Consider the following 27,501-nt stretch of genomic DNA (forward strand, 5'->3'; position numbering starts at 1 on the left):
ACATATCTCCAATGTTCAATTTTTAAAAGCGATACCGCATGTACACAGCAGATTCTCACGACTGCGAAATGAATACAAGTGGGATTCCCGACACGTGTTTGGGGCGCCATCGTCGTGTCATTGATATGGGCCGATGCCCGCCGTCTCTCGGGGGGGCCTCGGGCAAGTTGCTTTTGCCGCTCCAGCTTCTGACCATGACTAGGCATTGTCATGTAGAGGTTCCACTTTATTCTTCTGCAGTAACTCGTATCCCGGCTCATGTCTTGTAGCAAAAAGAGAAGGAAAAAGGTTGTTAGCTTGTATGAGTGATGGCCTTTGTCTGAATCTATCAGCGGTGGCCACTAAAGGGCTCCTCCATCACGAGGGCGTTGCTGTGTCTCGTAAATCACGCCGTGAATCAAAAGCGTGCCGCAAAAGATGCAAGCGGAATTAGAAGACGCGCAGGGCGTGCCATTAAAATGATCTCCCCGTACCGGCGTCGGTAGTTTCATTAACGCGATCGGAGCGAAGGCCTGTCGCTATCGATTTGCCGCGTTTGCTTGCAGAGAAATATCTCATGAAAAGCTTGTTAGCGTTGGCCGCTATTGACGCCCGACAGACCTCACAAATCATCTCGGGGACAATGACGTATACCCCCCCCCCCCTCCACGCGAGACAGTCGGAAGAAAATACTCTAAATGACGCTTAATAATATGTCAACGCTACACTTTGTGTCGAGAAAAAAAGTGCACTTTTGTTTGTTGTGTTGAGACTTCTCTTTTTAATAGTAATTAGTCTTTATGAGTTGACTTCCTGTTTTTATATCAATGCCTTTTACCAATTTGACCTCACTTGAGTCATTCCTGCAGGAGCCTGGTGATATTTGTGAGGATTTAATAGAATTTCATCCAAAAATTTGGACACGTTTTTGGTTTCATTGGGAAAAATGGACTGAAATCTAGTATATTCTGACACCACTCGACTCATGTGTCCTGTCGTGTTGCTGATATTTTTAGTAATTTTTTCAGGTTGCATACAACAGTTGCACACCATTTAGTAAATAAATAAATATATAAATATATATATATATATTATATATATATATATATAAGTTTTATTTTGATTTTTCTTAACGTATATTTTTTATTTTATGGATGTTTCATATTTTCTAATGTTATTGATGTCATCTCAGTGCTACAACTCGAGGGGGATTTTTAGGAATTTTTTGGGATTTCATTTAAAAGCGTTTTTTTTTTTTAAAGCTTGACATATCGGGATTTTTTTTTTAATGCTGAATTATGAAACTACATCCAAACATTACTTTGTTGCTCCTCATTATTTACTACAGTAATCTAATGGCATTTTAAAATATTTGGTAGGATTCTGTATAAAGATCCTGAGATGATCTTGACAGAAGTACTCTTTTATCTGACATTTTGGGTTCAATTAAAATATTTCATTTTTATTTTTTATAGTTTGTGACTCTTCAGAAAATATGTCCAAACTTTACTTGACTGCTGTGTATACGTTTGAGAAAATGAACCTTTTTCTCTTCAAGAAATGTTTAATTTAACTGTTAAATGTGTATATATATATATATATATATATATATATATATATATATATATGAGTGGAAAAACTTTTCTACAGTTTCCAACAGATTTTTTTCCCTCAATTTACAACAACAAAGAGTGAAAATCAAGCTTTTACTCCATTGTTCTCTAAGTCATCGCCATGGAGACAAAGCTAAGCGTTTGCCATAATTAAACATTTTTTTTGTTCTCTCTTCCGACCATCTTTGCTGCAAATGCATTAAAAGTTCTGTAGGTTGTCTGCGTTGGCCCGAGACCTGAGATCTTGACCACGGTGGACTTAAATATAAAGCACGCTTCAAGGTGGTCTCAAATATTTTTGTGGTGGGTAGGGGGTTGAAATATGTTATGAACATGTGTCCAATTTTTAAAAGAATTTAGTAGGATTTTATACAAAAAAAAATGCACAATTTTAAGTAGAAATCAACATATGAGAAAAATGTATGTGAAAGTATTTCCATATATTGCTGTTCATGAGTGGTAAAAGTGGATGTAAAAAGTCGACACACCCTCATTGAAATGCCTTTTTTGTGCAAAAACAAAAGCAGAAAAACCATTCCAAAACTTTTTTCACTATTGTTGTGACCTACAACCTGCAAAATGCAATTTCATGAGGGTAAGTAAAAATCCAAAATGTTTTTGCAAAAGTGTGCACACCCCATTGTGAATGGGGAATGTGACTTTGTTCAGAATTAACATTCAAACATGTCAAACTATAGTCAGCATACACCTGCTACCATTTCATTTAAAGTGCCTCTTATTCACCCCGAGTTCAGATGCTCTAGTAGGCTTTTTCCCCCCAAAGTTTTTCTTTATGCTGATGCCATTTAAAGTGCCACGGGTTAACCCCAAATAAAGTTCAGATGTTCCAGTAGGCTAAACCCACACGCGATGTCAGGACACATCTCGAAAACATTCACTGACAAAATAAATATTTTAGAACTGGTTGGAAATAAATACACGACGTGATGCAAAGCTGGAGGCAGTCGCAGCCAAATTTGCCCCGTCAGGATGTTCAGCACCTCGGACAGAGACATCCACGATCGAGCATCGCAGTGGTAACTCGTGGGAGTGGGAGGGGTCGCGCCAATGGGGTGGGGTGGGGCGGGGCGGTCATTTGTTGCATTTGTATAACACTTTCCAGATGAAAAAGTGATGCAGGAGCTTCGTCGCCCACTTTTTTTTTCTTCTCTAGAACGCGTGGAAAAAGATTGTGAGCTCACCTGCCACTCTTTCTCCCTTTGCACGTTCACTCCCTTTTTTGGTGTGTGTGTGTGTGCATTCTTGATTGTCTAATTGAGTTGGCGAAGGGGAGGGAGTCTCTCGCGTGGAAGCGGCCAACCCACTCTGAGTGCCACGGTTGTCACGCAGCTGTTGTCCTTTTACGCATGTTAGTTGTCTTGACTAAAACGTCACACGCACAAACGAAAGACGCGTGGACGCTCCTCTCCCCTGCCATGGAACCTGTTGTCATTCGGCGCGCGTGGAATATTTGTGGCACTCACTTCACGTCTTCTTTTGGCCACTCAGCACAAGTTGTCGGGATGCTCGCTCGGAGATTTTTCGGATAAAAAAAAAACAAAACACTATTTGATCTATTGTTCTGCTGTCTTTTCCTGCGTGTGGAATGCGTGCGTAAAAAAAAAAAAAAAAAAAAAAAAAAAAAAAAAAAAAGGCAAAGTGTGCAAGCTTGAGGATGTTGCAGCGAACAGGTTGGTGCTGAAACTTAAGAAGGATGCCACGCCGCCGCAGGAGCTTCCACATGCTCTGCGAGTGAATACTAAGATGTCCACATCGGCGGAACCCAGCAGGCGGTACTGACAGAAGCTCGTTGATGGCACTGCGCACCGGGAGGACTTGGTTCGGACGGGTCTTGCGCAGGGTCTCGCGGCTGCAGGGCTCCTGGTCCAGGCGCTCCAGCAGTCTTTTGTGTCTCTCCGCCAACCAGGAGCACGATCCGGGCTTCTCGTACCGCTGCCCCAGCAGCCCCAGCCGCCCCGCAGGCGCCCACCTCGGCCACCGTCATCGGAGCGCGTCCGCCGCTGCCGCCTCCAGGCGCAGTGCACTCGGCTTCTTCCCTTCTCGTCGCACCATCCCGGGGAACACGAGGGGACATGAGCCCCTCACTCGCCGGCTCCTCGTGGCCATGAAGCGGCAAAACGTGCGGACCTTATCCCTGATCGTTTGCACGTTCACCTACCTGCTGGTGGGGGCCGCCGTCTTCGACGCCCTGGAGTCCGACTTCGAGATGAGGGAGAAGGAGCAGCTTGAAGCCGAGGAGAGGCGCCTCCAGGGGAAGTACAACATCAGCGAGGACGACTACCGCAAGCTGGAGACCATCATCATGGAGGCCGAGCCCCACAGAGCCGGGGTGCAGTGGAAATTCGCCGGGTCCTTTTACTTTGCCATCACGGTCATCACCACCATCGGTAAGTGACGGCATTTTTCGCCCACAATCAACACCTTGAAAAGTTTTTTTTTTTACGCGCACCCGTGGTACTCCACGTTGATTTTTACGCGCTCAGGTGAAATGGAATTAGTTGCCGTTATGTAACGCCCGCGGCATTTGGTGCATTTAAGTCAACTTTTGGAGCGCGGGGGTGCAAGCCGGGGCTGGAGCTTGCACGGATGATTAATATTGAGATTTAGATGAAGATTGTTTTGCAAGGCGTGTGGATGATTGTGTTGTATTTGTGTGTGTGGACGGGGCTTAATAATTAGGCACTGACGTCACTGTCACACGTGTGCTTACCTTTTCCCCGTGAGTTATCTCATTAGGTACACCTTCACGGTGTTACTCATATTTGGCTATGGTGCCACGTCAGGGCCAAAATATGAGGCACCCCCTCTAAATGTGCGATGCAGTACAAACTGTTGTGCTAAATATGCACCACTTTAGCAGTGCGGCGCTGGGGGAAAAAAAAAAAAACACATCCGTTTATGCCAACAAATCCTCGTTGTGATGAAAAGAAACTGAAGTGTTTGTCCTTTTCTGCAAATGTCTCCGTGATTGGTCCTCAAGTTCCGATTTGATTTGGAAGACCTCCATTTTCTTTATTTTTTTTTAATCTTGCTGTCTTTGTTTTCTATGTTCGTCTTTTATATATATATATATATATATATATATATATATATTGTGCAGGTGTGCCCAATGTTGTGGCCAGTAAGGTTTGAGGGACGACAGGACACTTTGTGATAAGCCATCATCATCAGATATGATGCACCCCGCCCCCTTTATTACCCCTCTTAGGAAGAGAACGACAATCAGGGAAATTAGGGATGAACTGTGAGAGCTCAGGAAGATAAGAAAAAAAAAAGTCATTCTACCCGTCGTCTTCCCTTCCCGTCTTTGTTGTGTTTTTATGGCTCGCGATTATTGTTCATGATTTCCCGCTTACAGGGAACATAAGTCACGTCCGTCTGACGCTAATTGCCGGCGTGCATGTGCGTCATGAAATTTATTTCGAGCCGCTGCACGTTTACACGCCGATGCGTCTCAGCCGCAAATGTGTTGCCGGACCCTCTCTGTCAGACTTGTTGCTTAAATTCTGTGGCCTCGACGCCCTCCCCGTTTTGTGCAGCGGTCACAAGGGCGCTCCATTATGGGGAGTCACATGCTGTTATTCAAAGTGAGAGCTTGGGAGGCTAATGCACCGCAGGGCCCCGTCGTCCACTTTTTTTTTTTTTTTTTTGCCAGGCAACCCTTAAGAGGGGGGCCGTGGCCTACGACTCCACGATCGCGGGTGTTTCCAGGTTGCGGCTACCGGAGCCACTGCAATATTCGCGTCCTGTGTGGAAATGAGGACGCTTTCTCCAAAGTCTTGAACGGGTCTCCCGAGGGTGCCCTCGATTTGCACAGGTGGTGTGTTTGTCTAAGTGCCAGACAGTCGATGAGGGAAGTAAGTGTACATATGGAAAGTAGTTGGGAGTCATTTATTCAATATCCACCTTAAGGTCCAGGTACAACCTTGCACTTTTTTCTTCACTTGTAAGACAATTCAAAATTTTTGTAGAAAGATATATATATATATATATATATTTAGCATACTAGTGTGCTGCAAAAGTAATACTACAAGGTCCACCTTGTAGGGATGTCAATCCATCCATCCATCCATCCATTCTTGGCACTTATCCTGTTCAGGGTTGCAAAAACGCTGGAGCCTATCCCAGTTGACTTTGGGCAAAAGGTGGACTACACCCCGAACTGGTCCCCAGTCATTCGCAGGGCACACATAGACCATTCACATGCAAACTCACGTCACTGAGTGGGAACTGAACCCACGCTGACTGCACCAAAGTCAAGGCGAGTGTACCACTAGACCTTCAGTCCAAGTAGTTGCACCCAAATGCACGTTTGTAGTGTTTCCTCATTCATAACATGTACTCAGTGTATGGTAAAGTTGTCCTACTATGTCATAAAGTGGTGGAAGGCAGAACTAGGGGGAAAAGTTGCTTGTAAAACAGTCATTCTACTAGTTCACTGAAGTTACATAATTAAAATTCCATGAGTTAGCATTGACTGTTTCACTGGTACGAGTGTACATTTATCAAGAATATGTACTGTAGTTATCCTGCTGGTGTGCAAAAATGTCTTGCAATAGTAGAAAAATAAAATCTGGTTACTGTAATGTTACTGTACCGTAGTCATTCTACTTGTGTGCTGAATTGCGCTACTAGCGAGAACAAAAGTGCATATTAGTAGTACACACTAAAAGGTGGTTATTGATTAAATGCTCATATGTCTTTCCATATGAAAGTTGAACATAATGGAGGCTGACATGACAGACAAACTGCTACAACTACTACTACTACTCATATTGCTACTAGCACTCTCGTATAAAGAGCGCATGCATTCTTCTCATACATTATATGCATGAGATGAAGCAGCCCTCAGATTTATGTGGTCTAGGAGTAGCATGAACATTATGTTCCAAACATCCACTAACGTGAAGTACTCCTACACAATGTATTTTAAGGAGACCCAATATCAGACCTGGGTCAAAAAGTTTGAAAATCTAGTGCAAAGGTTTACGCAAGATAATCGCTCAGGATAATCTTTTAGAGACGTGCAATAGTGGGGCTTTTGTTGAAGATGAGCAAGAGGAGGTAATAATATTCAAATTTGGCACAATTATTTTCGTGTGTCCCCCAATTGATAGGGGACGAGTCAAAATGGAAACCACATGCGAACAGTATATGTCAGATTTTTACATTAGAACGTAATAACGTAAATTAGTTAATGAAGTTACTCAAAAAAGTGTCAAAATGCATAAATAGACTGGAGCTAAATGTGAAATTTCCTTTTTTTCCTTCATGACTATCTTATATTTCATACAACAGGTGGCTAACTGATCACCGTTAGGTCCGCTTGGCCTTGGTGGAGGTCTTCTCGTTGAGCAGTACTGTAGATCCGTTATTTGTGGTTGTGGTGATGTAGAACTACACTGCATCACGTTGGGAGATGTGACCTATTTGGAGTTGTAAAATATTAGAAACTGTTTTAATTTACGACAGTCCCGCTCCCACTCTGCGAAGGTTTATAATAGCCTATTAATCCCACAAGAGGGCGGTAATGCACTACTTGACTTTTAGACAGGGCTGTTAAGAACTTTTGTCGTGGCGGAATCTTTGCTTTTGGAAGTCGTCGTATTGTGCAGGAGTCATGAGCGAGTCCGACTGACACTCGGACCTAAGCCCGTAAGTAAGTCGTCTGAAGTGGACCGAGGTCGAGTGCTCACTCTCGCTCACATTCAGCACACGGCACACACACACCTTATCAATTCTCAACTGCAAGGATTATTTTCTCTCAGAAAATAATGAGACCCGGTTGCGTCCAGCGCCGAGGATCAAACAAAGATTTGGGCCGGTGAAATTGAACGAGTGGGAAAAGTAGCGGCGATGATGATAAGGGAACCATTTGGACCGCGTCAGCGGCGTTGTTTGTGGAAACTAATTATATCGGCTGTCATCGCCCAGCTCCGTATGAAACAAATTGAGATTTTTATGGGGTCACTATTCAAGACCAAGTCAAATCTGAACCCTCTAAAAAGGGATAAACACGACTATTAGCTCTGATTTTTTTTTTTTTTTTTTCTCAAAAATAAGAATCCATTTCGTGTCACCAGACCAGACCAGTCCAGTTCTGGGGGACACTAAATCACCTCAAGCTTCCAGTTCCACAGAACATTTTAAAAAATCGGGTAAATTGACAAAAGTCTGTCTACGATTCAAAAGCGATCCACGGTTGAGATTAGCACGTTGGAAGATACATTTAAGCGAACAGAACAATATCCTGCAAATATATTGTTCCGTTGAAGTGCTTTAAAGGGTTCTCGGGCCGTTTAGGTCCATTTCCTGCGTCGTTATTGTGTAGCGGTATTGTCGTAATTCTATTAACGGTTGCAATTAGGCCTCGTGTGATATGCGGCGGACGACGGCGCTACTAGCTGTAAAGTGCATCATCATAACAGCTGCCGGATCGCATAGCACAGCAGTGTGTTTGTGTACTTCATGAATAAACATTTGCACATACGATGGAAATTGGGCATTATGTTATCAATGCATTTACACTCTATTTTGACACGTATTTTTATTTATTCATTTTTTTTTTACACGCTGCCGGTTTCAAATGTAGTCGTCGTAAAAGGTGAAGACCCACAACGCTTGCCTCGCTTCCCCTTTTCCCACATCTACCGACCTGCAGCTTGACGCTGTTGATTTCAAGGAGTAATTGCACAGAATGTGACACTTAGCCTCGACAGCTGCACCCAAAGTCTCTCACTCCGAGAGGGGCCGTCGGCTCGCGCGGCCGACGCGCAACACGTTGCCAGGAGACTGAAGTCGTCGCCGCTAAATGTCCGGAAATATCAACACCGACGTATACTTGCACTACGCATTTAGTTTTGTTTTGTTTTTCCCTCCAAGACAATCTTCAATGTATGACCCCATGAAGAGGTCAAACACAAAAGATTTTTACTCTACATGGCTGTGTATAGACGCCCCCAAACTACATTTTAAGCACAAGGACTCGTTATTTTATCCAGAGACTAGACCGTGACCATATCGAGAGACTTTTAATTTTGCGGTATTGCGAACATCGGGACCTCCTCGGGCACAGCGATTTGAGAAAAGCGAGTTTAATCGCTCGAGTGACGCTCGTAGCCTCCTGCTCTCCAGCTGTACTTTGAATGTGTGCAGTGTCACTCAAAAAGAAGATGTTACTGGAATGAGTTAAATTACTTCAAAGACAGACGGAATGCGCCCAAATTTACATTTTCAACAGCTTGATTTGAAAAATTGATGCTGGAAACTCAACCATAGGTAACGTGATCCTTGAAAGACGAATGAACTGATTTTTCTGGTCACCAGATTAATGCACACATACGCGCGCTCCTGGCAGGCTGTCGATTACGTTTTGCCGAATTTTACAAACACAACCCAAACATTTTCAAGTTTGTCCCTTCAGGAGTGGGTCTTCTGCTACCACCAGGTCACATGACCTTCTCTTCCCATTTATGAAGTCCTCATCTTTTGGTTCAAGTCAGCAAGGCAATCACTTATTTTTTTAGCGAACATAACATCTTCTGGGCGGCATGATGGATCAGCTGGTAAAGCGTTGGCCTCAAACGGCAGGAGTGACGAACGTCGAGGGTTGTGTCCAATGGTCCAGCCTCATCCAAGTCCTGACGGTCCAATCCGTTGCGAAGCTTTGTCCTTGTAATCCAATGCAGGCCTCGCTAGCCGATGCAGGCCTCGCTAGCGTTAGCTCATCGCTAGTGTCCTCGTCTTCTTCCATGTGGTCCAACACAGGCCTCGCGAGCTGGCATTGGGGTTACGGCGGCTAGCAAAGTTCCATGCATGCACTTAGCCTCTGAATTAGCAGCTAATTCCACCACGTTACGACGTGATTTGAGTAGTCCACTCAAACGGCACACTATCATGACAAACACAAGTATTTCTTTTTGCAAATTAATAGTTTGCATGTTATTCCTGTTCCTGCGTGAGTTTTCTCCGGGCACGCCGGTTTCCTCCCACATCCCAAAAAACATGCAACATTAATTGGATACTCTGAAATTGCTCCTAGGTGTGATTGTGAGTGCGGCTCTTTGTCTCGATGTGCCCTGCGATTGGCTGGCAACCACTTCAGGGTGTACCCCGCATCCTGCCCGTTGACAGCTGGGAATGGCTCCAGCACTCCCCGCGACCCTCATGAGGATAAGCAGAAAATAAAATGGATGGATGGATAACATCTTCTGTAAAGCTTCCTTATGCTAATTTCCTGTTAAAATTAAGCAGAATACACACCTTACTTGGACGAGCCACATAGTGAGCTGTTGCATTTCATTAACCTCAATGCGTCGCCCATGTAAGACGTTACGATGAGAAGAATTCACTTGACAGCTGCTCACTTTTTTTTCTTTTTTCGTAATAGATGAGGGACGGGCTTTTACGCTCCGAGGGGGCCCCAGCGGCGGTCTCCGGAGCGTCCGAATCCCGCGGCGATCACCGGCGCCGCGTGGAAAACATTCCCATCGATCCGCGCCAAGGCCTCCATCAACCTCACGGCGGGCGGCCTCGGCAAAGTGAAAATAATCTACTGGCGGCAAAGTGCGCCGGCACGACATTTTTCAATAAGCAGCCCGTCACGCTACGTGAGCAACTGTCTTTGCTTTCGGAGGGTTTAGAGCACAAATATGCAGCAAATATATTTGATGGCGGCAAGCAAATACAGTCATTAACCGATTCATGATGATTGATGAGTTTAGCAAATAAGCCAGTTTTTTTTTTTTTGGGGGGGGGGAGTACATTATTACTCCAGTTATAACCTATGTAGATGTATGTTTGGCAAAAATAACCCCATTTCACTAAATTCAGAAAATACTCCAACTAATTTTTGTCTGTCTATGCCAGCGGCCTTTAATGATAGGCACAATAGTTCAGTGCTCCTCCACTAAATGGCAGAAGGTGTTTTTTTTTTTTTTTGTGCCAGGTGGAAATGTTTTCTTCCGCCGCCGTAACCCCAATTGTATGTTGTGACCGTGGTAATTCGAGGACCCCTGCGTATTACTGTTCAAAAGTCCTTCCTTTAAAAGAAACGATGTTCTCGCTCAGCACAGAATGTTGGACAAAGTATCCAGATGTGACGTAACCCAGTCATGTTTTGAGCACCCCCCCCCCCCCCCCCCCCCCCCCGGAGCAATTATCTGTTTGGCGCTACCTAGCCTCGCGGGCGTCCTGCTGTCCACAGACCTCTTTGTGAGCTACTTTTGGGAGGTTTGTGAATTATTTATAAATGCGCCCCACTGTAAGAAAATCCAAAAGCATGTTGTGTTGTATTCAGGCCTTGGGGGAGGTCTGTATCTCGACTTGAGCATTCATTTTCTAGCTAAATTAGCGAGCCTTCACCAAGCTAACAAGCACACTTGTATGATTACAAAAACACTTCATGAATATGAACCATATTTTTTCCTCCTTCTTCCTCTTTTTTCATCTGAATAATCTGGTGACGTGCTTTTTTTCCTGCAAATTTAGCCATTTATTGCCGTTTATTGCACAATATCACATTCGCCGCTGAGTCAGGACGTGGGAGGAATCTCCTTCGATGGGGGGTACTACTGTTTGGCCTTAATGGTGCTCCTCTCAGCTCTTCTTATCTTTATCGAGGTATTGTTGATACAGCTGTATCTCTTGCGAGGTCACAGATGTACTCAATGACGTGCCCGGCGCTAGCCCCACGCTAGCCGCTAACTTTATTTGCCTCAGAGCGCACAATAGAGAGCGAACTGAGGACAAAGTGCCTTGTCGAGCTGTTCTCAGTATAACTAAAGCCAATAAAACATAAAAAAAAATCGTGTTAATGCAGGCGACGTTGCCCTGTAGCATTTAATTGAAACCGGCTTGGTATCCGTCCCTAGTACGCATCACTTTGCCCTGGGCCGAGCGCGACCATTCATCAGCGGTGAGGAATGAAAAGCAGCTTGCACAAACGGACATAGAAAAACAGGCTAAACAGGGTTCAGTGGACTTTTTGTATTGTTCTATGGTTACTGCGCCCTAGAAAAACAGAAACTAAAACACAAGGGGGGTGAGGTATCATGAAATGAGTTATGCGCCACGTATTTTAAGGGAAATGATCTCCCATTAGAGCAGGGATATTTGACTGGACACGTAAATAGAGCAATTTAAAAGAAACTGTAGTTATGCTAAATACACTTGTAGAACTGCGATGCATTTAATTATAAACTGACTCATAACCGGTAATAAAATTTCATTAAGTTAGAATACCCCTTTAAGCGTCTTAATGAAATTACAAAAAACCTCCCTGGGGAAAAAAAAAAAAAAATCTTGGCAGACAAAGAACAAGTATATTTTCCCTTGATTTGATATATTTAATCTTTTTAGAGTCTGTCTCGCTCAAAACGGCAGCGCGACTGGCGTGTTGTGAGGAAAATAAAATATTTCAGTGGAGAGAAGGAAAAAATGAAATTTCCATCACCGCTAACGTCCTTATTGTACCTGTCATTATGCAGTCCAAGAGCTCAAATCTCAGTGCGACCGTGTAATGCTCTTTTATTGGCTAATTCATAGCCATAAAAACTACATGAGGTACAGCGGTACTATTAAAACATTTGCAAAAATTCTTCATCGCCCCAGTATGCTCTCATTTTTTGCGACATTAGGTCCACTTGACTGTTACCCACCCCTAGATAGATGAACGATTTATTTAGATATTGTTATTGCACTTCATGGAAAGAGAATTAGCTCGCAGTATGATTCAGTGTTGTACAAACTTCCAGTATTGTTACATGGATGCCTTCAGGTTTCAGGTTCGAATCCCGGGGTCAGGCCTGGCAGTCCGCCCGTTCGCGACACACCGTGTAATTACGCGACCCGCGTGACTGCCGGCGCGGCCACCTGCCGCTAATTCTCTCCTGCTGGACGCCGACAATTATTTTCCCCGTGAAAGCCTTTGCGCTGTAATGCGCTCCCACACAGTCTTCTCACAAGCACTTGATTCCGTGGGTGTGCGCGTAACTCCTCTGAGTTATCGGCACACAACAGCAGCATGAAAATCGGCGTTGGCGGCTCGTGAACAGTGTGCGGTCCGCTCGCTCAGGATTGCGATTTATTTATTTCTTTTGGAATGAGCACGAGTAGCGTCTCTGATGCTAAATGCGGCACCCCTGCAGGGTGGAAGGCAAATGCACAGTAGCCGGCACGAGCGCTGACCCACACGGGTTGTAAACCTGTGAGCTGAGTATTGTTTATTCCCCTTTTCTTCTTCTTCTTCTTTGTCTTTTTTAATTTAGTTTTGTTTGTGTCATTATTCATACTCCCTGACAGCAGTATTTGGTTTGGATTAATGAAGATGTGGGGATTACATAAGGATGACTGAAAATGATTCACGTTTTACTTCACGGGACTATTACGGAAATGCAAAGACTTTTTGTAAAGTACATTTTTACCCCCCAAAATTCATGCTTCAACATGTGCCATTCGACAACTTGTCGCCGAGCGTTCATGGTCGCTATGGAAGTCTCAGAAAGACGAACACAGCGAACGTAAATGTATATGAATATCGTTTTTATCAACTTTTCCCAGTAAAGCATCTGCTACGTAGCCAGAGTTCCCCTGTTAGCAACCCGTGCGCATTAATCACAAGGAGACTTTTCAGCACGGGGGAGCGCTCAGACAGTCACGCCGGGTTAGTAGCTGAACCTGCGCGAAAGACAGACTCCACCCCCTTCTAAACATATCTTTAATATCCTTGATATCCAGCTTATGGTTCATGTGGTAGTATGCTCTTTGAACTCACCCGTGAGAGAATGCAGTGCACTAGTAGAAAAACTACAGTAGAATGACTGACTCGTAGAATCTCTTTCACTTTCGCTTTGTGGTTGTCAAGGCTTCTCCGTTTCTTTTCCTGGTCATTAGTATTCATATTTTTGGAATATTTGTAAAGTGTAGCACATTTGCCACCATGGAGGTGACGATTGGTGACTTTGAGGAATCATTCGTAGTTTTCTGGTGTTGTACAAGATTGCGTAGAACCCCGACAGTATCCAGGCAGGGGGGGGGGGGGGGGGGGTAAAAGAGCAGTGGACATACTTTTGTTTTTCTTTAGGAATATGTTTATTTCAATTGTCTTTATTTCATTTCTGGGCGGCACGGTGGTTCAGCTGGAAAGCGTTGCCCTCACAGTTCTGAGGACCCAGGTTCAATCCCAGCCCTCCCTGTGTGGAGTTTGCATGTTCTCCCCATGCCTGTGTGGGTTTTTTTTTCGGGGCACTCCCCGCGACCCTTGTGAGGATAAGCGGCAAAGCAAATGGATTGATGGATATTTCATTTCCCCATTGCTCTGTGACACCGCCAACTTCTGGTCTGGCATGCATATTACAATTCTTCTCAGGTATGTGAATGGGTATAATTTTTCGGTCTGGTGAATTACTTTTTTTATTGTCAAGTTTGACATGTAATTGAGGTGAAAGCCGTTCCGAGCGTGACTTCACCGAGGGAGCAAGGCCGCAAAAGGCCAAGCGGTGTCCCTTGCTCTGAGGAAGCGATTTCACAGAGAGAACGGCCAAGTGCCTGTTGCTAAGCAGCGCTCTGTTGGCCGTAATTCCGGACACAGTCCGACGGGCTTCACGAGGTGATGGAGCCTGTAGCGCGGACGGAGCGTGACACCTGGGACGCGGGCGACCCGGCGGCTCTGCTGGGATTTGCAATCTTTGATTGCTTAGCTGACCTTAATGTAATGTTTTCAAGTTAAGCGCGAGACGTCACATGACGGAGCCCCTGACGATTTTGTCCGACCTAAAATATGACGGCCGCTCTAAAAGGTGCAGTTTTACAGAACTAGGAGTTCCGGTTGCATTAACGCCGAAAGACTCGCTAAGTCGATAATAAACTATTTAGTGCAATAATAAAACAAATACAAACCATTACAGGCCAATTTGTGAGAAAGGAAGAGCCCCAAATCACAACGCCGCTATAAAAAGTACTTATGGATATAGCTATTATTCATAACGAGACGAAAACACCTTATTGATAGCATTAAAACTCAGTTGCGGCTTCGCGGTGAAGCAAACATCTTTGCGGCTTTTGCTCCACACAGCAGACATTAATGACTTTTAAATAATTTACCATCCATTGGCACCCCCCCTTTCCTCTTTCCGTGCACGGCCACGTTGAAAGCCTGAGCTGCAGGAAATCGCTTTTATTCCCATTTGCATCTGCGCAAATAGTCTGGCGCTCCGTCGGTCCTCTTGGCCAAATGTCCTTAAATGAGCTCATTTGTTTGACTGTGAAGTGGATCCAGGGCTAAATGACGGACAGACCGACGCAAGGCTTGCTAGTTGTTGTTTTTTTTTTCCTTTGGTAAACAAAGTATTGTCCATTGGGGAAAAAAGTACTCATGCAAAATTCATCACCAACTTTTCTTTTTTTACTTTTTTTTTTTTTTGCATTCTTAAGGAAATTTTGTTTGAACAGAAAAATGCATGGCAATTATCATAACATTTGTTGTTTTCATTAATATGCTTAAATCTCACTTATTTGTTGTTGTTTTTAGGAATGAAGAAATTTAAAAAAAAGCCTAAAAACAAAATGAACTTTTTTCTATCTATCCGATAATCAAAGAAATACTTGTTTTTTTTGCGTATGAAAACTAAACTGAGATTCCTAAGCGTTTTCATGAATAATAACCTGGGACGAGCAAATTTTTGATGTCCTTCGTATGATGATGATTTACCGGGCAGGCTGCAGTGACTCTCGCACGAGCTGACGTCGCTCGGACGGCAAACGTTTCAAAGCATCTGCATTTGGAAGGGTGCAAATTGCTGTCAAATAGAAATATGAAATTATAGTTTGCCTTGAAGTTTGCATGAGTCATTTCTTCATAACCCCCCGTGAACACCCCAACAGACACACACACGCACACCTTATTTCCATGGTGTTTTATCACTGGCCAGCAGGTTTTGCTAGGGAGAAGAAACAAAAACAATGACGAGCTGCTTTCTAATGAGTTGATAAGTTGCCTCGTTGTTTATTAGCACAGTGGTGCCTTCACTTGATGGTTTTAATTTGCTCCCTCAACACCCTCCCAATGGGAAAAAAATTGTATCTCAAAACATTTTTTCCCCAGTGAAATGAATACAAATGCAGTTAATCTGTTCCAGCCTTATATTGTCCTCATTCTGGTGTGTGCGCCTTGACTAACACGAGTTTCACAATTCACCCAGTAAGCTGCAGTAATGTTTACTATTTTTTTGAAGAGGTTAAATAATATATGCCTTTGAGTATTGATATATTATCAGTCTACATGTGCGGCTCCACCTATTGTTTCAGTATTCTTTGCTTTAAGGGGAATAATGCAGTGATTGTCTTTGTTAGCCAGTTTATTGTGTTTAACATTGTGTTAGGCTAGCAGACTTTCGCAGGGCATAGCTATGTGGTTGTTTGAAATCCGGAACATTTAATTTGCTTTGGTTAACATTTCGTTTGACAGTAAACGTCAAAATGGGAGCGGACTCAAACAGTTTGAAAACTCTTTGCCTTGTTGTAGTTAGTGGCGTCTAGTCCCAAATATTTCCAGAATTTATTTGAACGACACAAACAGTCCAACACCCACCAACAAAATTAAAACACCTGGAAGGAGCATGGATAGAAACTAGAACTGACCTAACTCATTGGGAAACAGCCAATCCGGATGACTGCAGCTCCCCTTGTCACTCGCCAGGCCACACCCCTCGAAGACACTCATTAATACACAAATGTATAACTGTGTTTGTGACTTTTAGCTTAATTTTACTTTGTAAAACGTTTTTTTTCTTCAATTATGTTTTAATGGGGGGTGGTCTGGAACTGATTAATTGCCTTATCATTTATTTCAATGGGAAACATGGATTTGATACACGGTATGACCAAATTGAGTCACAGTTTTTTTTTGCACTGCATGTCTTTCTTCAAATACTGAGCAGCCATTTTTAGTTTACTTTAAATCTGATTTGTCTGAGATCAAAGTCCAGACGGGCGCACTACATAAATGTACAGTTGCAGCCCCGCTTCAGGGTGATGGACCTTTGGAACGACGCGGGCGAGGGCGGTCACCGGCAGCCGTCTGCGAAGACACATCGAGTCACATTTTACAAAGTGACAAGCTGTCGCTGTCACGCGGCAAGCGCCGGCGAGGATGTGTGCATCGTCTTGACAGCGCCTCGCATTGTCTGGCGTGACGCTCGGCGTGTCGCCACGTGCATCTGTTGCCTTCTCGTGTTTAGAGCTGCGGGCCTTTTTTTTTTTCCCTTCTTTTTCCTTTTGCGCTGAATCCTTCAATCGTTTATGTTTGTGTTAGGGTTCACACACCAGCACGACCGCCTAATAGTTCTGAGGTTTGGGGTTTGGATCTCGGCCCTTCTCTCTCCTGTGCTCGTGCGTACTTTCTCCGTGTACTCCGGCTGAAGACTAAGTTGTCAGGAGGTGTGAAAGTGAACCGATGTCAGTCTGTACGTCCAGCTGGGATGGGCTCCAGCTCCCCCGCACACCTAATGATGGGATAGAAAAATGGATGGATGTTTTGCTTAATGAATTCTGAGCTCACTGAAATTGAAGTAGTGTGCATTAAAGCCCTTCATGATGCTTAATGGTCTCTCCTCTTCTTTACAAGAGCTAGTCTTAAAAAAAAACGAGGAGTGTTGACAAGATAAAATGTAGGATTTTTGGGGTGGCCAGCGGCAATGTATCTCACTAGATGTGCCACTGCGACGGATAAGAAACTTGTCACCACAGTCTTAACCAAAAAATGAAAAGAATGACAACAGCAATCGGACTTAGGACACTCCTGCTGTACACGCTTCTCAATTCTCCCGGAGGCCAACAAAGAAGGAAAGAAAACACGAACTGAATTCATTCCCGTTGATTTAGCCGCTAATTGCCGGTGCCTGCCACCCGAACGCCTCCTTTTTACAAGAACAACAGCAGCCTCGTCTCGCTTGCCTGGACAATGTGAAATTTGAATGCGGGCCGCGTGCTTCGGAATTAACATTCTTTCCCTGAGGTGTTTGAGTCTCACACCTGAGATTTATGATTGTTGGGATGTGTACCGCATCAAACTGAGTTGTTGCTAATATTTTGTCTCTCTCGTTGCGCTAAGTTCCTGCGAAGGGCTAACAGGTTGGGCCACATTTCTTATTTCGTGATCACGTTAAAGATTTCTGATGACAATTACCGTATCCTCAATGATACAAGCAGTGCACTGTCACCTTTTGAAAAGAGAACATTTTCTTTTCCTAATGTTGTGGCTGGCAAGTTTACAGGCGATAGCTGGTATATAAAAAGTTTATGTCTAAGAATTTGTGGGCCCTGTAATGTTACAGCCCCTCTCGGAGGTGTAGTAACGGCTGTAAGCCACACTTCCCTTCCGACGGCGACGTGGCCGTTTGTTGTGTACGTGAGGCTGGTCGTGTACAAGTCTGGGACCTGCTGAATAGATTTTTTTTTTTTTTATTCTGTCATGTCTCCATGTTTTCGGTTGCTTCGCCACCTGAAGCCTGGGACTTGTCTCCATGCCAACGATACGCAGACAGGTCCAAAACTCATTCATTGAAATGATCTTCATCTGCGTAATTTAGGTGCCTTAAGCATTTATCACTTTTGGAGATGTATGTATAAATATTTTTGTGTAATTGTTATTTATGCATGGGACTGAAGCATATCCTGCGACTTTATTTCAGGTTTGGCAAGGCAGATGCGTGTCAATGACCGATTGAGGAGTGACACATGTACACTTTGAGTGCCCCCTTAGCATTATTTATTACTCGGTGCATGGATTGTTTGTTTTATGAAATATTAATTAGTACCAGTTCCCATGTGTCAATCAATAAGTCAGCTACACCAACTGGCATACAGTAATGAGTCCCTAATAGACGTTTCCTTCTTTCTTTGGGTTGTTTGCGTCTATTTTTATAAAGACATATGTATTTGTTTTGGGTGGCGGCATGGTGGATCAACTGGTAAAGTGTTGGCCTCACAGTTCTGAGGTCCCGGGTTCAATCCCGTATCCGCCTGTGTGGAGTTTGCATGTTCTCCCCGTGCCTGCCTGGGTTTTCTCCGGGCACTCCGGTTTCCTTCCACATTCCAAAAACATGCAACATTAATTAGACCCTCTAAAATGCCCGTAGGTGTGATTCTGAGTGTGGCTGTTTGTCTCCATGTGCCCTGCGACTGGCTGGCGACCAGTTTAGGGTGTACCCCGCCTCCTGCCCGGTGACAGGTGGGATAGGCTCCGGCACTGCCCGCGACCCTCGTGAGGATAAGCAGTAATGAAAATGGATGGATGGATTTGTTTTGGATTCATGACTAGTCTCATGTTAAACTATTCTTCCTATAAAATGGAAATTATATTTTTTAATATGTATGTTGAATATAGTGTAATATAGTGACCGTGTGTAACCTTAATGTTAAGATTTGTATTTAGACCCCCGATACATATACAAAAAAGAAATTTAGCTTTTATTTTGCTAGAGTGTTGACAATATGGGTTCAAGTCATATTACAGATATTTCATTTATAAAATTGTACGCTTTACTTCTTTCTGTACATCATGCACTAGAAAATGCATTACACTCCAATCCATGAATTTAACAAGTTGACTAAACCCGTGAAGATACTCTTTTATAAAAAAAAATGTTTTTTTTTTTTTTTTTAATGTGGTCTGAGGTGCCGAGAGGCCGTACATCTGATCCATTCAAGTCAAACACACACAAAAAATAAAAAGGTGTGGGCAAATTCTCTGACAGTTGACGGGCTCGGGGTTAACCTCGGCAGCCCTCCTCGCAGGCCCTCAACTCACCTGACGTCTTGCGGCCTCTGCGCGCCTCTTGACCTTCATTAAAATGCCAAAGCCCGCAGCAATGAACACCTCTGGGCAACCTGAGAAGGTTGGAGGCAGATTAACCCGCGGATCAAATGAGTAAAAGGCGCTGCTCGACACTTGTAGCGTTAATCGCGGGACTGGGTTTGGGCACTAATGAGGGCCTTGGATACCTTATAAATAATACATCGGTTAAATGAGTGAACAATTAAACTAATACAAGACTATCTGAAAGTGACTTTTTTGTCTTTTTTTTTTTTTTTTTACATTTTTTTTCTACAACTCATTTTGAAGCACATCATCACATCACTTGCTTCATCATTGATGTCGAAATAATCTTTACATTTGCAGCAAGGTCCTCAGATTTTGCTGTCTCCTCCTTATGCTTTTCTACATTTCCCTGACATCCTATCTGGACTGTGTAAATCTTATTCGCCACCAGCATACCATGCACTCTCATGACTATCCCAGTACTACAATCTTTCCGTTAGACCTTTCGTTTGGTCTCTGTCGACACCTTTTGATTTAAATCCCAACCTGACATTGCTTACAGACTTTTAAATTCCGAGCAGCGTGCAGCATACCGTGCACTGTTGACTATTCCTTCGACTGTTTCATGGGTTAGGGTTAGGGATTGTAGCTGGCTTCCCAACTGGACCCTTGGATAAAACGTTTTTGTGGCCTCATGATGAAGATGAGGTGGCTGGGGCATATGATTCAGATGCCTCCCGGACGCCTCCTTGGAGAGGTGTTCCGGGCACGTTCCACCAGAAAGAAACCCCGAGGACGACCCAGGAAACGCTGGAGAGACTACGTCTCTCGGCTGGCCTGGGAACGCCTCGGCATCCCTCCGGAAGAGCCTGAAGAAGTGGCTGGGGAAAGGGAAGTCTGGGTATCCCTGCTGAAGCTACTTCCCCCGTGGCCCGACCCGTAAAAGCAGTAGATAATGGATGGATGGATGGATGGATGGATTGATAGCAGCATACCATGCACTTTTGTGACTATTACAGTGTAATATTCCTATTTTCAATGTCTTCCATACATATCACCAGCATAGTGACTCATTTATCCACAGATTTTGTAGCTGGCTGAGAAAAACTGATTTTGAAAAATAAGCCCGTCTCCCTGTGCCCTAACGCAGAAGCGATCTGCCCTTTTCTGGCTTTTTGTCGGCTTTGGTGACTGATATTTAAAACACTCCACTGCATCAATACGTGCGGACAACCTCTTTCAGCCATCAAATGCCAGGCTACGATGACCCGCCAGAGCCCAATTATCTCCATAAAATCAAAAGCATCACCATTAAAGCAAAGTTAACACAGCTCCCAGGCTGGTTTTGCATCAGTTTTTTTTTTTCTTTTGCACACCTCTGAATGAACTGGTTGAACTGATGCATTTGAAAAGAGGTGATCTCCAACAGCCAGACCGAAAAGCCTCCATAAAGCTGGTCTGCTTTGCCCGTTGGGATGCCAAAATGTATTGTGTTCTTAGCCAGACGTGTGTACCAAGTCAGACGGCAAACATATTGGTCCGAATGTAGCTGTTATGTAGCGTGGAATCCTTCAGGTGCTGGCACCGGTTCGTCGGGAAAAGAAAACCTCTTAATAAGCAGTCAAGTCTCACGGTCCTCGTGGGCAAAAACCAGTATTTCGCTTTGGGGATCTTGATTATTCAGCAGTGAGACTGTTTTGATTAAATGATATATTGGGTCTCTCACATCTGATTTTCCCTGACATAACTCAACAACTGTTTGGACCAATTGAAGTATTTGCACACGACTCCTTGGTGGATCAGTGAATAAGTTCAACATCAGCCAGGAATGGAAGTCATTTTCATTTTAATCTTAATCAACCATTCAGCCCGAGGACTTGTGCGTCTGCTATACTTAATTTAGTTGACTTTTTTTTTTCTTTTTTTTTAATATACCAGCCAACTGTTCATTTGGAACAACAGCAGATTTCACAAGATTGACTCTCAGTGGAGCGGAGTCGAGTGGAACTCTTACCAAAAGTGGAACAAGAAAATCGTGCAACATTTATTTGTTTTCTATTGGTAGCAGACTGTGTCCTTGTTCATGGAGCTGGACGTAAAACCTCCTTATCGGACGGCGGTGCGGTACAGACAACCGTGTTCAGGTTCATAAACACCCTAGTGACTCAAAAGCAAAGAAAAATTCCTCTTTTCGCTCTTTAATTACTAATATCACTCAAATTAAGTGATCTAACTAACTACCTAAGCTATCAAACAGGAAATATGCTAATGTTAGCTTAGCATCTGAGGACACACAATATGTACATCCACAATAGAGAGCAGATTTTGTCAGAACATTTCACTTTTTAATGTACGTAGCTGTTCCAGAAATGAGTTGAAAGGGACCTTGGAATGTTTTATTACAGTATTCATTATTAATTAAATGTATAATACGCAGACATCTTCTAACTAAAAAGTGTCGAGTTGTTAAAGAGCCGGACACGTCTTCTCATTTGTCTTCCCGCCGCTGTCAAATCTCCCTTTCCGTGTTGATGTGTTCATTAGGCCATTGCGATTTGCATGATGAGCTAATTGAAAAATGTATGGCGTTGTAATGGAGCGACATCATAATGGAATTTGCCCCTTTCATGCCGTGTCAGTTCAATTTGAGCATCAATGACTCAAAAGTCTGGCGCAGCTGCCGTGACCATCGCGCACGCGCGCACACACAGAAAACACACGCTAGTGTAAGTGTGGGCAGACGCTCCAAATGAGTGAAGTGCAAAGTAGCCAAACAAATGGTGCCTCCTGCGGTACTAGAGTAGCGCAGTATGGATGCGATATTACGAGCGTGGAACATGGCAGGTGCTGTTTCCCTCCCGAGGGCAGCTAGCATTGCATTATACTCTTTGTCAATCAATTATAGGAAATCAAATAATGAATTAATAACTGACCTGAACTGACAATTAATAAATAACATTTGACCTATGTTGCTAACCAAAACAGCAGCACCAAAACGCAAAACAAGTGAACCATGTTGTAATTACAATTCCCTTGCATACTATGCCTTTGCAAAGTTTCTTTGCTTTAATTAAAATACCTTCACTATCAAGAATTACCAATAAACAATAACAAAAGAAATTTTCACTTGTGGATGCAGCACTTCTAGCATTTGTGGCGCATGCATCAGACCACATGGTACCCTGGCTTTCTGCGCTGTTTACGTCAATGTTTGTTCACATAGATGATGTCATCGTTGTACATCTTCACCCACGCACTCGTCTTTTCTCTTGAACAACTCTTTGTTTGTGAGTATGTGTTTTGTGTGCTCTTTCCATTTAAAAAAAAAAAAAAAAAAAAAATAATTCACCTGTACACACGGAGTACAATAGCACCTGCGCACGGCACAGCAGAAGCCGCGAGCGCTTCAAAGACAACGGCGCCTCATACGCGAGCGCAAACAATTGAACTTTCCAGGGATTATTAATTTATTTTTTTGGGTGTGTGTACATTTGGGGATTAGCCTCAGTTAGCATTGGTGAGAATTCAAAGAGTAGGTCACCAAATGCAGATTCAAAGCATACAAAAACAAGTTTGCAACAGGCATCCCGTCAAACTTTTAAAAAGTCAGAATTTTGCATTATGAAGTCTTATAGTTACAAGAATAATGTAATGTTTTAAGATGTCTTTATTCTCATAATGTGAGATCTTTTTTTTTTGTAAATCATCTTCAGTTTTTATATATTTTCTTTTCCTGTTATAATGAGATTTTATAAAAAGGCATGCCTTTAATCTCATATTGACATTTTCCTTTCTTCACATATAAAGAGAAAAAAAATGCAAGATTATTATTATTATTATCAATTGACATTTTATAAAATGTAAAAATGTAAAAAAAAAAAACTTTAGATCACTGTATGAGGACAAATACTCCCTTGAAAATCTGTCTAAAAATACTTTCCTTATAAAATTAAATGAAAACATTTCCCCCTCATGTTATGACTTTAATAAAGACTTAATTCTCTTAATATTCAGACCTTTTATGTTTAAAAAAAAACAACTTTTAAAGCGTTTTCTCTTTCAACTTCAACTTAACATTCAGTATTAGTGCTTGTTCATCAAAAAATACAACTTAAATCTCATGGTATGACTTTTTAAAGTAAATATATTTTTTTAGGCTGAAAAATATGACTCCACCAAAATATAATTTATCTAATTAAAATCCAACAATATTCTTTATTGGTATTTATTTTTATTCCAGCGTGGCGTTAACACGCCTACCATTTATTTTCGATGAAAGCCTTGAAGTGATGCAGACGCCAAGTGAAGGCGGCGCCGTTTGGCTGCACTTTTATTTTTTTTGCGTCCTATATGATTATCATGGCGGTGACCAGCGGTGTGGGGCAACCCCCCGCCTGCCCGACATCTGTTTGCGACCCATGCCTCTTAATAGAGGGTTTAAAAGTGGAACCTCGGAGGATATTTGCGACTTCTGTAATGTTTGTGAGTCAGCAGCTTAAGTTTCATTAGCTAAAAGCGTCACTGGCTCCGCATGAGCCCTCCCTCTTCCAAACTCATCTACCTCCCCGAAAACTAATTGGATAACCCACCCCCACCCGCCACCCCCACCCGCCAACTGTGGCTTGTGCCAGTTCCACATCTACTTTCTTGGCAGCCTGCACTGTAAACAAAAACTTCCAACTAATGCACTTTTTTCTGCTCCCTGCCAGGCTACGGGCACGCGGCGCCGGGGACTGACGCGGGGAAGGCCTTCTGCATGTTCTACGCCGTCCTGGGCATCCCCTTGACTCTGGTGATGTTCCAGAGTCTCGGCGAGAGAATGAACACGTTCGTCAAGTACCTGCTGAAGCGCATCAAGAAGTGCTGCGGCATGAGCATCACCGACGTCTCCATGGAGAACATGGTGACCGTGGGCTTCTTCTCGTGCATCGGCACGCTGTGCATCGGCGCCGCCGCCTTCTCGCACTACGAGGACTGGAGCTTCTTCCAGTCGTACTACTACTGCTTCATTACGTTGACCACCATAGGCTTCGGGGACTTTGTGGCCCTGCAGAAGAACAGGGCCCTGCAGAAGAAGCCCCTGTACGTCGCCTTCAGCTTCATGTACATCCTGGTGGGCCTCACGGTCATCGGGGCCTTCCTCAACCTGGTGGTGCTGCGCTTCCTGACTATGAACAGCGAGGACGAGCGGCGCGACGCCGAGGAGAGGGCGTCGCTGGCGGGGACCCGCAACAGCATGATCATCCACATCCAGGACGAGTCGCTCCAACGGGGGCGGCGGCGGGGGGGCCGCGAGAGCCGGCGTGACGAGATGAGCGACTTGCACTCGGTTTGCTCCTGCATGCACTACCACTCGCACGACCTCGTCACCTCCGGCGGGCTGATGGGCGGACTGGGTTGTGCCTTCTCCCACCAGAACTCGCTGGGCTCGCATCTGAACCCGGGTCACTACTATCACTCCATTTCCTACAAGATCGAGGAGATCTCGCCCAGCACGCTGAAGAACAGCTTCTACCCGTCGCCCATCAGCTCGGTGTCGCCGGGCCTCCACAGCTTCACGGACAAGCTCCAGCTCATGAGGAGGAGAAAGTCCATCTAGTCCGCCCTTGGCAAACCTCATTCCAAGCACTTTCCCTTTTGGTCTTTTATTTTATTTTTTATTTTTTATTTTTTTGCTCCTGATGGAGAACACTCTCATGGGATGCAAAGCATGAAGCATGGATGTCTATTTTTTCAAGGGGATTACCACACACTTTGTAGACCTTCTAGATGGAACTGTTATCTAAAAACGTTGGTTTCCTACCAAATGATGCCCACTGCTATTTTTCATAAAGGGAGGACCCTGGTTTCACCTTAACTTGAAGAACCCGCCGCGGAGATGCAGAGGATGATTTTTTTCCTACAAGCCATCACACACAAACGCCGTCGCTAATATTAGCATGTGAATTGAATAATGTATTTTTTGTGACATTCTTTTGTCTGTCGCCAACCAGCTTTGTTTGGAATCCAAAGGACCATGCTGCTGTAACTAATACCGTTCTCCTTATTTTCTCCTTTTGCGGAGCATTAAAGATGGCATCTGGCCGGGGCCGAGCTCTAAATGCGCTCGCTAACACAAACACTTTTATTGACGGCTTTTGTGGCGCGCGCTCCCTTTCCCGGGATTCATTATTGAACGCGTCAATACGAAGCGATCCTGCAGGGATAACGCCTCTGCAAAAGTGGCAGACGCAGCGAGCGCGGGCAAAAGATGTGTCAGGATTTAAATAAAGTGGAAAGCCATCATTCCTATGAAGGGGACACACAGGTCAGAGACACATGACGAGATGACGGTCCGAATGATGAGATATTGGCATTTGATGTTCCTCCGTATGGATTCTCTCTGACCCTGCAGTCTCTTTTAACGCCGGCTTTCAAACCTTTTCCAAATGCACCTAATAATGAATGATCTGAATTCAGAGCAGTACCAAATAATACATCTTCCTACGCTCTCCTTCAAAATATTGAAATAGTGAGTCGGATAAGATTCCAGACTGAAAACATTTGACAGTTGGTAAAAAGTACACGATAAGAAAGCAAAAGCTTGCATCGGCATTTGGTACATAACTTAGAAAATGACATAATCATACCTGTGACCAACTGGTATTTGTCAGTTTTTAGTGTCCAAGTCAATCCTTAGACTTCAACCCTGTGGAGCATGGATTTTACCCACTAAAAAGGATAAAGCTACCTTTCAAAATAAACTGAAAGAGGCTGGTGTATGCGGAACGAAGGGAATCGTAAAATAAACATGCATGCATTTAATTTCTAAAATAAAAACATCAAATGTTAGATTTAAAAAAAATTCTCTTCACTTTTTTTTTTCCCCCACTACTAATCATGTCCTCGAATTCTGTAGAGCGGCAGGATGAACAATCCTAATTTTAATCAGCACCCTTCCAAAGTATGAAACCGCGGAACCAATTTCCTTGTTTTTGCTATAAACTGCAAACATTTGTTTCACTTCACGATAAAAGACAACAGATTACAGTCAGCCTTTGCAACTAAATCATCCCTACGCTAAAACGCTATTGGTTATGTATTTTACCCACTAAAAAGTTTACTTTTCGTGGGCAAAAACCTATCCAGAGAGTGAACTTCTCAAAGGGCCAACTTTCATGTTCAAGTTAATCTCCAGACTTAAACCCTATAGAGCATGTATTTTTACCAGATCAGGAGAGGACTGAAGGATTGATGATTTGTCAGACAAGAATGCATTTTAAGAGTAATACATACCAAAAAATTGAATTACTCTCTCCTTGCCTCCCCCCCCAAAAAAAACACATTTGTGGAGGAAAAAAACATTTTGTGTATCACATAAACATCAGCATGATCCTTTGAGTTTTTATTCCAAGGGGTTAGGTCTTTTTGGATTAAATGTTTAACTGAGTGGTTCTCAACATGTCCAATTTGCATTTTGTGTTTGAAAGAGAGCCTCTTTACTTGGACCCATTCTAAAGTTTCCCCCTGGTCAAACTCGCCAATAATGTTTGCTCTCAGGTCCGAACCGCTCGCCTTGTTTTTGTTTGGCTCTCCTGTGGCCCTTCCTGAAAACGACGCAATGTAGATACCTCCGTTCTCCATAAAATAGTCCAAGACGTTTTCCAAGAAAGACTACTGAGGTGCATCATCTCGTCAGGCCAGGTCTCCTTTGTAGATATTTGAGATGGTTCTGGCCTGTTTTAAAGCCCAATCTGCCTTTTCTCTCTCTCTTTCTCTCTCACAGCTGGTCTATGAACGCATGGTGAAAGCATTTCAAGCGTATCTTGTTTGTATACCAATTCTAGCTTTTCATAAGCTGCACAAGACTCGGAGCTCTTTCTTTATGGAAAAACTGTATTTATTAGTTCCAATCCCTGTCCATCTTGCCTTGTCTCCTCAATGGGAGAACGCCACCACACCCGCTCTTACTTTGGATGAGAATCTTGACAAAACGTAGACAGGCGAGGCATCGGTGTGTGAGGGAAAAAAAAAAAAAAAAACATTGTTTCGTTACGGGAACACGACTGGCTTATATGTTTGTATCAAGCT

At 43.6% G+C, this 27,501-nt stretch overlaps 1 protein-coding gene across 2 annotated transcripts; it reads left to right on the forward strand.

Moving 5' to 3' along the window:
• Positions 1-1,622: 1,622 nt before the first annotated feature.
• On the forward strand, positions 1,623-27,475 carry kcnk9 (potassium channel, subfamily K, member 9). 2 transcript variants are annotated; one of them, XM_061815235.1, is made up of 3 exons: positions 1,623-2,784; positions 3,247-4,000; positions 24,141-27,475. In XM_061815235.1, exons 2-3 carry the CDS (start codon positions 3,406-3,408, stop codon positions 25,028-25,030), a joined length of 1,485 nt encoding a protein of 494 aa, XP_061671219.1. In that variant the 5' UTR covers positions 1,623-2,784; positions 3,247-3,405; the 3' UTR covers positions 25,031-27,475. The 2 variants fall into 2 exon arrangements, with proteins under 2 accessions (XP_061671219.1, XP_061671209.1); XM_061815225.1 differs by having other exon boundaries at positions 1,623-4,000.
• The last annotated feature ends 26 nt before the right edge of the window (positions 27,476-27,501 follow it).

This window comes from Syngnathoides biaculeatus, chromosome 1 (genome assembly GCF_019802595.1).
Source record: "Syngnathoides biaculeatus isolate LvHL_M chromosome 1, ASM1980259v1, whole genome shotgun sequence".
In the NCBI taxonomy this organism is placed as follows: Eukaryota; Metazoa; Chordata; class Actinopteri; order Syngnathiformes; family Syngnathidae; genus Syngnathoides; species Syngnathoides biaculeatus.